Raw genomic sequence first — 13,899 nt, 5'->3', positions numbered from 1 at the left:
CCTTTTGCTTAGAGTGAAGGTAAGGTGGAAATTTGTTTAACCACTGTTAGTTTAGCATGCCAATTATCTTCTTTTACCTTACACTCACTTGGGTGTACCTTGAGAGTCTAGGGAGACAACATAGGATGAGACATTATTCCAGGGAAAAGAAGAGGGGGAAGTCCTTTCTGTCCCTATCAAAGTTTCATTATCCTCTTAGATTCAAGGTAACAAAGGTAATTAGAGTTTTTACTCTCTCACATGGTTCAATGACTAAGAATTATCTTCCTTTGGAATAATAGTGAACCTGTAACATAAGGACAATTTAAAGACATTGTGATACTTCTCTTTACACTCCCTTCAACATTCGACCCTTGACTTCTTATGGCAGTGGTTATACAGAGCAAAATCATCTGGCCAGGCTAAGGATAAATAAAGCTCTCTGAGACCATGAAGCATGGGACATATAATTAACTGAATATCCAATATAGTCTCTTCACTCCTTTCAGTGTCACACAGGGTGATGATCATGACTCAATCCCACGACTCGTTTTTGTAATTGAGAAGAAAGACATTGGCCAATGATGACCTTCACCTTTCCAGTCTTTGCTCAGTTCATATTTCAATGTCATTCTCCACCTAGACTCCCTGGACTGTTATCTCCCTGAGACGAGGACCTGCTTCAGAGACTTTGTGGTATCATCTTCACCTGGTTCCTGTCTACTGCCTTGGACACAGGAGTTACTCTATAAATACACATGGAATAAGGGAATATTATAAGTTAATTCACACCCCAACTTCTGTCATCTACACCAGTTAGGTGGCATTTCAGATGATAATGAATTTAGATTTTCTGAAATTCTGTTTGCAGATATTTCAAATTACACTGTTGGATAATTTCCAGATGCATCTGGTTTTGGAAAATTTGATATTTAAAAATTTAGTCTTATAAAACAGACAAGTTAAAAAGTTAGAGTTTGTGTCATAAAAGTTGGTTTTCTCCACAATAGCATTCACCACATGGCTTATTTTAATATGTTTCTTCTTTAGTGCATAGGAGTTTGTTTAATAATTATCATTTATGTCTCTGAGTGGCAATATAGTATTATTCAAGTTCATCATGGTTAAAATGATACATGGTCAAATATTTTGAGGTAATAGGTAGGTTCCTCTGAGGGACCTAAACTTTAAATGGAATTTTTAAAGAGTCATTTTCCTGTTTCTTTCCATAAATTTTTCTAGATAAGTATAGCCTTGGCACAGTACATACTTTCCAAGATAAAACAAACTAGTTAGCTCTGACGTTTCCCTCTCAATGCAGCAGATGTCTGCTAGTTGTTCACCTTCAGCAATTCATATTTTTTTTTGCAGAGGGCCAGGAAGAACAAGCCACACATCATTATATAGCCCTGAGAGTTGTGCCACCAGCTGCAGACTATGACCTGAAATCTCTGGACACACTTTAGTCCCAAGAAGAAAGAGAAAGTGAGAGAGCAAGCAACAGAGAGATATGTGATGTTCATTATTTTCACGATAATTAGTAGGATTCTGGCACACATGTCTCTTCAATATATGCCAATACACAGACTGGGAAAGCTAATGACCAGGGACTAGGAAAGGAAGCAGCCTTTTAGTAGTTTCTCATTCTAACCCTTGGCAAAAAAAGGGTGCTGTTTTAATTAGATAAAAATAAGAAGTATTATTCACTCTGGGAAGGTAGAAAGTCAACATGCAATGAGGGGAGAATAGTGGGCAATATTTATACACACACATTATGGTTCCTATGCCTACAACTGCATCAACATTCAGATCTCAGCTTAGATGTCACTTCGAAACACAAATCTTCTCTTCACTCCAAGAGTAGTCTGCCTAAGATGTATTTTTTCTGGAATTTCTTAAACTTTTTCCACGCACACATCATACTTGTTGGTTCCTTCCCCAGTGCCTCGCACATAGGAGCTACTGAAGGAAAGACAGTTGAATGAATGAGTGAGTGAATGCAATAAAGATTGGGCATGAGAGTATTAAAGTTTTTAAGAACATGTCCTTTACCAGATTCGAGTTCAAATCCAGGATCTGCCACCTGCTAGCTGTGTGACCCTGGGCAAACCACTTAACTACTCTGGGTCCTGGTTTTCTTATCTATAAAGTAATGGAATGAATAAAGCAACCTGTATTATAGAGTTGTGATGAATAAATGACACATGCTGTGAAAGGGCCCACTGCAGTGCTTGGCACACAGTAAGGTAGTCCATCGTTTGCAGTTTCTAGCTTAGTCATGGATTCACAGCTGTTGGTGTGGAGCCACACCATGACACTAATATTTCAGGGAAGGCAGAGTTCTTGAGGCTGGAGAAAGATCCTTGGTGAGTCTTTCAAAATGGAGCAGTGACATCCTTACTGAATATCCTTCAGAGCAAATCATCAGCTTATCATTCTGTTCTATCTGAAATAGCACCCAGAGTTGGAAACAGACAATGTGAGTATGTGCAAGTGAATATTCTCAGGCAGCTTTAACATGACAGTACCATGGCCTATGTTTATTAACAACCTAGAGAATTTGCCAGGAGGCTGGGACATTCTCAGTTATGAAAGGATATTACTACTATGATAACCCTAAGCCACTGCTGCCCAGAGTGTGTTTAAAGACACAGTAATCCCACAAGATGATATGCCAACAAAGAGCAGTCGTGCTTCAGAAATTTGAAAAATGAAGCTTTCTGTATCTCGGAGAATTTCAAAGCATGTCAGAAGGCTAAAGACTGATAAGTTCCATAATGAAGAAATTAATTTAATTTTGCAGAATCTGGTGTTTACAAGTTTATTTGACCATGGAGCACTTTTATCAGTAACATCTACCAAAAGATTATAGAATTAATGTTCTGAACTGTTTTTGGGAAATGGTAATTTGCACATTGTTTCTTGAAATGCTCTACCTCTCTCAGTGTTGTAGCTCCTATATGAAGAAGAAAGAGATGGGAAGTCAATCTGGTGGCTTAGAATTGATACTGAAAAATATTGGCAAGATGAGTAGCAACTAACTATCCTCTTCCACCTTCCCTTTATTCCTTTCCCTTCCTCTTCATTTAAATGAGGTTCCTAGGATTGTCACCTTTTACTTATGTCACAAGTGTATTCCGTTAGGCCAGTGGTTCTAAACTGGGGCAATTTTGCCCACCCATAGAGTATATTTTGCAATGTCTGAAGGCATTTTTGATTATTACATCTTGGAGGTTGCTACTGGTATCTAACAGGGACGGGCCTGGGATGCTGCTAAACATCTTACAATCCACTGGACAGACCCCTACAGCCAAGAGTGATCTGTTCCAAAATATCAATAGTGGTGAGGCTGAGAAACCCTGCATCAGACATATAGTTATGGCATGCATTGTTTATTACAGTAAATATTTATTGAGCAATCATTGTACCCCAGAGCTTAAATGTCCGAGGAAGGAGGAAACAATAAGAGGGGAAAAAAACTCATGAAATTTATAGTTTAGTGAAGAAAATAGGTATTCATTAAATAATCACATAGATAAATATAAAATTATAATATTGATAAATGTTATAGGACCATATGGCTTGATTTTCTAATCCAAAGTTAGGAACATAGTTTGAGAGGTTTGCATGCAATTATGAGATGAGCTAAATAAAAGCATTTCTACTTAAAGTTATGGGAAGTCATCTCAAGCATAGGTGCTTTTAAAGAATGTTTTGAAAAACTAATCTTGTATATATGTCCTACCTGGTTTGATATTGTTGAATTCCTTTTCAATCATCTCTTCAGAGGTAGACAGCATAAGATTTCTTACATATAGGATTTTCACTGAAGACATTGTATCTTCATCAACTTCTACTTCTGGCTCTGCCCAGTCTACTGCAATAGGATGTCCCCATAACTGAATTCTTCCTGTTGAAAATGATCACAATTAGCCGGGCGCGGTGGCTCAAGCCTGTAATCCCAGCACTTTGGGAGGCCGAGACGGGCGGATCACGAGGTCAGGAGATCGAGACCATCCTGGCTGACACGGTGAAACCCCGTCTCTACTAAAAAATACAAAAAACTAGCCGGGCGAGGTGGTGGGTGCCTGTAGTCCCAGCTACTTGGGGGGCTGAGGCAGGAGAATGGCGTGAACCCGGGAGGCGGAGCTTGCAGTGAGCTGAGATCCGGCCACTGCACTCCAGCCTGGGTGGCAGAGCGAGACTCCGTCTCAAAAAAAAAAAAAAAAAAAAAAAAAAAAAAGAAAATGATCACAATTATGATTAATTATGTACAAATCAGGACAACATCATCTCAGTTTATACCGATGGTCTTTTAAATTGGCCTGACCCTTGAGGTCTTGAATGAGCAAGAAGACCATTAAAATTGGTGAGTATTGATCTTAAGAGACATTCCAAATGAATGGAGTAACTGACTAGAAGGGAGTTCTGTGTGACCAGTGACTTGTTATAACTATTGATTATAAGGGGAACCAGGATGCGGTTTGAGGTTGAACAGAAATGAGGCAGCAGAGGGCACATTTGGCTCTTACAACAACACTCATTGGATGAAGGTAGTCACTTAAGGTAAGATAGCAAAAGGGAGAAAGGAAAAGTATGGATTTAGGGTCCAGATATAGAGTCTGACTCCACAGAACATTAAGAAGGTTACTAGGAAGAGTATTTACTGCTGTTTGAATCTGTGGTGTTAATTAGGCTAAGTACCACAATTGAGATGTTCAAAAGGTGTTTCGGCAAAGGTGGGTGGGGCTCAGGCATCCTTAGCTTGTTTTCTGTCCCTCACACTTGGTCAAGGCTTAGACCAGCTGTGTTCCCTCTTAATCCTCTTTCACAACATGAATAAATCTGGAATCTGGAGACATTTTTTAAAAAATCCTAATTAAGAAGACAGATGACAAGCAATGGAAGAGTCTATGATGAAAAATTTAACTCTTCTGAAAAGGGTAGTTGTTCTCCATGGCTACATATATTTTTGTATTACTATAAACACATTTTATTGAGTGTCTTGTACTGTACCATCTGTTTTTCATGTGCTATCTCAGTTCCTTCTCACAGTAACCCTGTGGGGAAGTGAATGACTCCCAATTTTACAGAATGGGAAATGAGCTTTAGAGAGGATAACTTTCCCAGACCTGTTCTACTTAACCGCCTCCCCCTTTTTTGTTGTTGTTTTGGTTTGGTTTTTTGGTGACTCTGCTCCTGTACCCCTACACGGTGCAGATCTTGTTGAAGTGATGAGAGGGGAGTGAGAGTCAACCCAAGTTCTAAATTTCATTGGAAATCTAGTTTGTTTTTTATTCATTGTTTGGGAACAAACTTTATCCCATAAGCAATACAAAGCTTAAGAGAACAAAGTCAGGAATACTCAGTATTGGTAAGGGTTTATTTGTTTAATTACTACACATGGGAAGCAGTTATTTTCAATAAGAATGTATCTTTATATTCCTTGAAAAGCAGTCAGTAAAAGTGTCCGCGACACTGGCATTCTAAAACCCAAATGAAGAATAGGCATGTCTTAAGAGATAACCGACCTTAGAGAAGCTGGCTCTTGTTACCCTAGCTGTGACCGTCTTGTTCTGTATTGCATTCCAGGGGCTAGTTTTCTTCATTACTCTCTTCCCTTCCCCTTTTATGCTTTACATTAGACTTTTTTTGTTTGTATTATCCCAAGATCCCCAAGATCCCCAAGGCTCCCATGTAACTCTGGTTTTGGTAGCTCTGGTTTTGGCCAAGCTCATCCTTGGCCCCATATTGGGTGAGGTTTAAAAAATAATGAAACCTGGATTCCACCCAATGATGTACTAGAGCCAGTTCTTCTCTACTTGCAAAAATAGATTATTTTTGCATTTCTCCTTCCACGCTTTTTAAAGTTACGATTAGTCAAAATTGCATCTATTTATGGTATACAACATGATGTTTTGATACATGTATACATTGTAAAATGATTAAATGAAGTTAATTAACATATCCATCACCTCACATACTTTTTTTTGTGGTGATAACATTTAAGATCTACTCCCTTAGCAATTTTCGAGTATACAAATACATTAACTATAGTCATATTATACAATAGATTTCCAGAAATTATTCATTTTAATGGAAACTTTGTATCATTTGACGAATATCTCTCCATACCTCTGCCTCCTGCCCTGGTAACCACCATTCAACACTGTGCTTATATGAATTCAACTTTTTAGATTCCACATATAAGTGAGATTATGCAATATTTGTCTCTCTGTGCCTGGCTTATTTCACTTAATATAATGTGCTCCAGGTTCACCCATGTTGTTGCAAATGACAGAATTTCCTTCTTTGTAAAGACTGAATAATATTCCATTGTAACTAATAAGCTCAGTACAGCTGTAAAATACAAAACTAACATACATAAGTAAGTAGCCTTTCTATACACTAACAACAAGAAATCAAGAAAACTGAAAAAGAAATCAAGAAAACAATCTCATTTATAATACCATCCCCCCCACAAAAATACTTAGAAATAAATTTAACCAACAAGATGAAAGATCTGTATACTTAAAACTATAAAATATTGATAAAAAATTAAAGAAGAAACAAATAAATGGAAAAATAGCCTATGTTCATGGATTGGAGGCATTATTATTGTTAAAAGGTCCACGCTGCCCAGAGCAATCTACAGATTCCACGCAATCTCTATCGAAAATCCAGTGATGTTTTTCACAGAAATAGAAAATACAATTCTAAAATTTGTATGGGGCCACAAAAGACCTTAGCCAAAGAAATCTGAACCAAAAGAACAAAGCTGGGGTCATCACACTACTTGATTTCAAAATATACTACAAAGCTATAGTAATCGAAACAGTATGATACTGGCATAAAAACAGACATTTAAGCCAGTGAAACAAAATAGAGTCCAGAAATAAATCCACACACTTAAGGTCAACTGATCTTTGCAAAGATGCCAAGAACACACAATGGGGAAGGAACAGCCTCTTCAACAAATGATGTAAGGAAAATTGGATATCCATATGCAGAAGAATGAAATGGGACCCTTATCTTACAACATACACATAAGCCTAGTTAAAATGGAATAAGATTTAAATGTAAGACCTGAAACAGTAAAACTACTAGAAAGAAACAATAAGGGAAAATTTCTTGACATTGGTCTGGAAAATTGTTTCTCGGCTATAACCCCCAAAGCACAGGCAACAAAAGCAAAAATAGATGAATGGGATTGCATCAAACTAAAGTTTCTGCACAGCAAAGGAAACAATCAATGGAGGAAAGAGATAACCTAAGGAATGGGAAAAAATATTTACAAAGCATACATTCGATAAGGAGTTAATATCCCAAATATATAAATAACTCAAACAATCAATAGTAGGAAAACAAATAACCCAATTAAAAATGAGCAAAAGGCCAGGTGTGCTGGCTCATGCCTGTAATCCCACCACTTTGGGAAGCCAAGGCCAGTGGATCTTCTGAGGTGAGGAGTTTGACACCAGCCTGGCCAACATGGAGAAACCCCATCTCTACTAAAAACACAAAATTAGCCAGTTGTGGTGGCACATGCCTGTAATCCCAGCTACTCAGGAGGCTGAGGCAGGAAAATCACTTGAACCTGGGAGGCAGAGGTTGCAGTGAGCCAAGATCATGCCATTGCACTCTAGCCTGGGCAATAAGAGTGAAACTCCGTCTCAAAAATAAAAAAAAAGGTCAATGGATTTGAATAGACATATCTCAAAAGAAGAAATATAAATGACCAACAGGTATATGAAAAAATGCTCAACATCCCTAATCAGGAAAATATAAATCAAAACTAAAATGAGTTATCACCTCACACCTGGTAGAATGGCCATTATGAAAAAGATCAAAGATAATGTTTTCAAGGATTTGGAGAAACGAGAATACTTGCATACTGTTGATGGGAATGTAAGTTGGTACAGCCATTATGGAAAATAATATGCAGGTTCCTCAAAAAAAATAAAAATAGAGCTACCATATGATCCCGCAGTCACCATACTGGGTATATATTCTCCCCAAATGAAATCATTATGTTAAAGAGATACCTGCATTCCCATGTTTATGGAAGCATTATTCACAATTACCATGGTATGGAATCAACCTAAATGTTCATCAACAGATAAATAGACAAAGAAAGTATCAGAATTTTGTGAGCCAGTTAAAGCCACGTTGGTAACTTGAAATCAGCCACAGTGGGAGTGTTAATACCATGGAAATTGGCAAATGCTACAAATCAGGGCTTTTGTTTTTTTCTCTAGGAGCTGGATGTTAAAGATTTACCAGCTCATTACTGACCTCTGGACTGCCCTTCCCAATTCTGATATAAGTGGGCTGGATCTCAGGAGTTTTACAAGTAGCTTAGTTAATTCTAAAATGCAGCTACAGTTGAGTACTACTGCTCTAGCTTTAGTCTTCTCAGCCTAGGACCATGAACTGCTGCATAAGGCTAAGAGAACAGACATGAGAGTAAATATAGGAAGCAATGATTTCCACCAATATCCTTTTGAAGGCCTCTGGTGAAAGCGAGTGTTACAGAGTGATTTGAGAACATGAGCTTGAAGTAAGACAAGTTCAAATGTCAGAACAATGATCCTGGCTAGAAAACATATCCTTTCTAACATCAGTTTCCTTATCTACAACCTACTATTGTTGTGAGGTCAAGAAAAGATGATGCAGATAAGACTTAATAAATTTTAAATGATGATTCAACAATACACTCTCCTTTTAATAATTTTTCCTGTTTTTGTATGTGTATAGTTTTCTCAGAATACGCACTCTTCGAGTGCAATGGTTAGGTACTCCTTTTTTTTTTTTTTTTTTTTAGAATCTCTCATGTCATTCAGAAGGGAGCAATATATGTTCTAGATGCTTAATAAATATTTACTGACGGAGCGATTCCCAGGTATTCCTATGTACATGCCATGAAGATGAATACCCAGTATCATTAGCTAATAGATTTAGCTGTGAATCACACAATTTGACTGAAGAATAGAATCATCCGGAAAACTTAAAACACCAGTTCCCTAACTTTATATTCCAGTGATGCAGATTCAATTGATTAGAGGCTGACATGGGTACTAATATTGTTTGAAAACATCAGGTAATTCCAATGTGCAGCCTAGGATGGAAAATCATTGATTCAAATAATGGTTTTTCAAATGTGCAGTCCTGGGAGCAGTAGCATCCTGGGAGCTTGTTGTAAATGCAAATTACCTGGCCTGACACCAGACCTACTGAATCAAGAACTCTGGTGGTGGGATCTAGCAATCTGTGCTATAACAAGCCTCCCAGGTGATGCTGATGCAGCCTGACGTTGAGAATCACTGCCAGGACTTTTCTTCAGAGCGTTCTTAGAATGCCTTTCTAGTTTCTGAGTGGGATGCAGCAACTTCGTCCTCTAAAGAGCTCAGTAAAGGTGAGATTTGTCAAGGGGGAACTGCCACTGTTTAGAGAGGAGGTAACTGGCTGAGGAGCAGTTACATCCCTTTAGACAACCATTGTCTCTGTCTCCAAGTCTGGGTCAATTAAGAAAAAGTTTCTTGTTGTCTTCACTTATCATTTTTTCTCAACAGTCTCCTTGTTCTTTTAAACTAGCTTCTCAAAGGGTTGGCAATTACAGAATTCCTTTGTCGTGGGTGAGTCTGCAATGTGGTAACTGGTAGAATGATCCAAATGGGTGATAGGTTTTGTTCTGAGATCTCATTAGAGGCGAAGGAGTTTGCTCTGGCTGGCTTACTCACCACTGTGCCTCATCTTGTTAGTTTGCTGATGAGTTAGTTGCTGACTAAAATCCAGCTGAATGAAATCCACCTGAGACTGGCTCAAAGGGCCATAGGTAAGGGGGTTGCATTGGATCATGGTGAATATGAGTAGTGGATGGGGAGGGGAGGTAGCCTCCCTATGGTGTATCCTGGACAGAGAATCCACAAGGAAAAGTCAGGACTGTGCTTAAGAATTTCTAAGCTTATCCGACAGGCCCTGGCCAGCCTAGTCAGCTTGACTTACATAAAGAAGTTCCTTAGTGGGCCAATGTGCCATTCTCTTTGAAGAGATGGGGAAGCTTTCAGGAGGTTGAGCTTCTCCGGGATTACTGGATTGTCTTGACCCTGGAAACTGTCTTTCACCTGTTTTGGACCCTCTTTCACTCTCCTACTCCCCTACACCCAAAATTATTTCACATATCTGTTTTTACAGATAATGAATGGCTTCCTACATTGAGGGAGGAAAGTGACTAATTCGGGCTGGAATACTGGAGGCAGGTTTCTCAAGAAGGTACTGGCTGAACTGGGGTGACTGTCACAAGTGAAGGAGGGGCAGGTATTCCTAGTAGAGGATATAGCATTAGAAATAAAGGAGACAGACATAAGCATGGAAGTGTCTAGGTCATTGCGTTGTCTGTCCTGATAGAAGGAAGAGTTTTTATTGGGAAATAGAAGGTAGCAAATATGGTCATAAAAGACCAGGAAATGAATAAAAGGTCTTAAATAATGAAATCACATACTTAGTTCTTATACACAACAAGGAGTTATGAATATTTTTGAACTGGCCAGTTAGTGACAGACATCATTCAGCCTATAGATAGAGATTGAATTCCTGAGATTGAATTCCTACTGTTTGCAAGAAGGTATTGAAAGGATAATAGGATATTTTGGAAACATTAATCTGGTGGTAATGTTCAGGATGGAGAAGTCGGAGGGTGGGGCACATGGAAGAGAAAGCAGAGCTGGGAGAATAATTAGATCTTGAAAAAAATTACATAAGATTTAGAATATGTGTGTTTATACTTCAGTGGTGGCCTGAGAACAGGATGGATACAAAAGACTTTTCAATGGTAGAGTTGTCGATGTTGAAGAAGAAAGAAGAATTGAAGCAGATAGCAAAATACTATGTCCAGGTCACCAAAAAGTATGCCCCCATGAGGAGTCTTAGTCAGTCTATCTATGGACCTGTGATTTTGATGACTTGACTGCTGGCCGGTGAAGAGGGAAGAAGTTGTGAATGAAAGATTCAACATTAAAAATACCTACTTCTGTAAAAGATTCAGCAATCTTTGGAACTGTCTCCTTTTGTTTTTCACTTTAAGTTGCCTTCATGAAGGTATTATTGAAAGATCTTCCCCAAGCTAGAAGCTGTCTCCTAGTTTTGAAGATATCTAGGGGGCTGATCTAGTATTGGTTTGTTTTGAAGAGTGTGTACAAAGGCAACATAAATGTAGACGTCTTTGTTGTGGTTGTTTTGTTTTGAATTCTGGTGGCTCTCTCATAATTTTCATGAGAAAAGTTCATTCCAATATGTCCAGTCTGTCATTCTTGAAATCTTCTTATTTTAGTATTCATTTAAAAACCTGTGTAAGTTGTAGTGAATGTTGTAGAATGAGTCAAGAACCCTAAACAACTTTCCTAAGTTGATCTGACCGAGGCAGTGCTGGGGTGGATAGAGAATTTGCTAGTTATTCAACAAATGGGATCTATCCTGTGGTTGTAATAACTAACAAATAAAGGTGACTTTCTAAAGAGAGTTTTTATCTCTCTTCTCTCAAATTAGACAGAAATTATTAGACAACAGGGAGTCATAATGAAAGTATGTCACCTAGTTGTCATTGGAATAATGTATCACTTGAGGTTTTTATTTCTACATTGTAATGGAGAATATACCCTAATTCTAATAAGCCTGATAACAAAATCTATACACAAAAGTAACTGTGACTGATATACTCAATTTTAAGAAGACTCTTTATTCATCGTAGGATTGCTGTCACTTAAAGTTCTGGGTTTCTTTAGTGCATGTAAATTACCCTCAATGCACAGAACGAATATTTTTCAAAACTGAGTCTGTGAAAACTTCAGGGAATGGAATCAACTGTGAGATAGTGAAGAAGGATAAAAAAATTTAAAACGCAACATAATGAAAGATAGAGAGCCAAAAAAATTAAAAATGCTTATTTTCTTTGTGGAGGCAGGCAGGATAGAGCAGAGAAATCTCATCTTTGAGGAGGGTATTGCTAACCTGGTAGCAGTTTCCTCCTTGCCATGGCAGCCGCTCGATGACTCTCATACTCCACAAAGGCAAAGCCTCGGTTTTTGGTTTTATCTGCAGCGCTTGGGTAGACGATGACATCGACAACACCTTCAGTAACCTTTTTCATCTCCGATAAGATTTCTTCTCTCTTTTTGGTTTTTGGGATGCCCCCAACAAATAATCGGCAGTTGTCCACACTGGCACAAACCCCTAAGAGGCGCCCATTTCTGCAAAAAGAGCAGGGATTTTGATTGATGAGAATCCTTGTAGGATTCAGGTTGAAAATGTATGGCCCTGGGCCAGATGTTGCCTGAAGATGTGGGATGTTTGGATTCATAGTGTTGAAACCATTTTTGTAGAGTTGTGGCTTCTTTTGCAAGATTATTAGATGTGTCAATATGTGCTCTACATTTTCAAAGAAAAAAGCTATTTGAAGCTGAGTAGCATCTGCTTTCTTTGGGCTAGATGTGGATTCAAGAGTTGTGAATCCTCGCCACTCCCTGAAGCAACTCTAACACTGAGGCCCCTACACCTAACCCAGGTTACTGAAGCCACCTGCCTGGCCCTGCAGTCACTTGAGTTTGCAACACCTGACATTCCTTTGTTTTTGCGGCCAAAGAGAAAAGCTGTTCTGATGTGACCTCTGTTAAAAACAGTCTCTTATACTTGAACACATTTTCACATATGATCTTATCTGGCCCACACAAAAAGACTGTGGGATGGGCAGAGTAGATGTTATTTCCATTTACAGATGAACTTGAAACGCCAAGAAATTAAAAGACTTGCTTAAAATGTTATAGAATATAAGGAATGAAACCTAGCTCTGGGATCTTAGTTCCTGTTTCTTCCACTGTTCAGAGTTGCTTCTTAGCAAGTTGAGGTATGTACACCTGCACTGGCAGAGTATACATTGATTAAACTATTATGGAGAACATTTGGCAAAATTTATCAAAAGTCTTAAGTGTGCACAACCTTTGACCAAATAAAGTATCTTCTGGGAATATGTCCCTGGAAAATAAAAATCAGCACTAGAATTTATGTTTAAGGATATTTATTACTGCTCTTTAAAATCTCCCCCAAATTGGAAATGAGCAAAGTACCTCACGGTAAAGAACTGGTTTAATGTCTCTCAACTGAGATGTTACTGGATTTGAACTGGAGATTTTCTCATTGCATACCATAGTATGTTTATCATCTCTAGTTCTTGCCTACTACATGCCAATAGTGACCAATCAGATCATTCAAAAATGCCTCCCCACCTTTCTAAATGCCCCCTTGGGTGGACAGTATTCTCCTGGTTGAGGATCACTGATAAACAAAAGACAGGCATTCATACCATTGCATGCTCTGCAGTCATGAAAAAGAGTAACGTAGAAGAATATTTATTGGTTTAAAAAAACCAGTTCACAATAGGCTGTTGGCTTTAAAAAGCTATAAAATAAGTATATGTGAAGACCATTTTGATTAAAAATGTATAGAAAAATCTGGAAAGACAATAAAATGTCAACATAGTGGTTATTTTGGGGCAATGGAGTTACAGAGAAATGGTTTTAACTTTTATTACTTTATGCTTTTTTTATGTTTTCCATGTGTGACATACTAGGCTGTATGACTTTTGTAATAACACTAAGTTATTAAAAATGGGTGAGGTATGCTTAGCAGAAATGACCCATTTGCAGTGAACACAAGCTCTCATCCAGCTGTGTGAGCGGGCGATTTGTCTGCTATCCATGGAGCGAATGGCTCTTGGTTGTGTGGCAGGTTTTCTGACCAGGGTTAGGCCACTATCCCAGCTGTCTCCTATGCTTTGCTGAAGAAGCAAGGACTGTGTGTCAGATCTGTGACAGCTCCATCTCAGTCTAGTAAGAATTGTGCCAGGAGCGTGGTTCTCAAGGGCAGGGA

The 13,899-nt window shown here is 38.4% G+C and overlaps 1 protein-coding gene across 3 annotated transcripts in view; it reads right to left on the bottom strand.

Moving 5' to 3' along the window:
- The window catches only part of A1CF (APOBEC1 complementation factor), an 81,752-nt gene that overhangs the window by 20,094 nt on the left and 47,759 nt on the right, over positions 1–13,899 (bottom strand). For all 3 annotated transcript variants that reach the window (XM_005565851.5, XM_005565852.5, XM_074000794.1), the window contains 2 exons: positions 11,986–12,224; positions 3,725–3,889 (listed from right to left, as the gene is read on the bottom strand). In XM_005565851.5, the coding sequence (XP_005565908.1) occupies positions 3,725–3,889; positions 11,986–12,224 (404 nt within the window). The remainder of the gene's footprint in view (positions 1–3,724; positions 3,890–11,985; positions 12,225–13,899) is intronic.

Source organism: Macaca fascicularis, chromosome 9 (assembly GCF_037993035.2).
Source record: "Macaca fascicularis isolate 582-1 chromosome 9, T2T-MFA8v1.1".
In the NCBI taxonomy this organism is placed as follows: Eukaryota; Metazoa; Chordata; class Mammalia; order Primates; family Cercopithecidae; genus Macaca; species Macaca fascicularis.
Note: the sequence above shows the minus strand (reverse complement) of the source record. Positions and strands in the feature narration are given on the sequence as shown.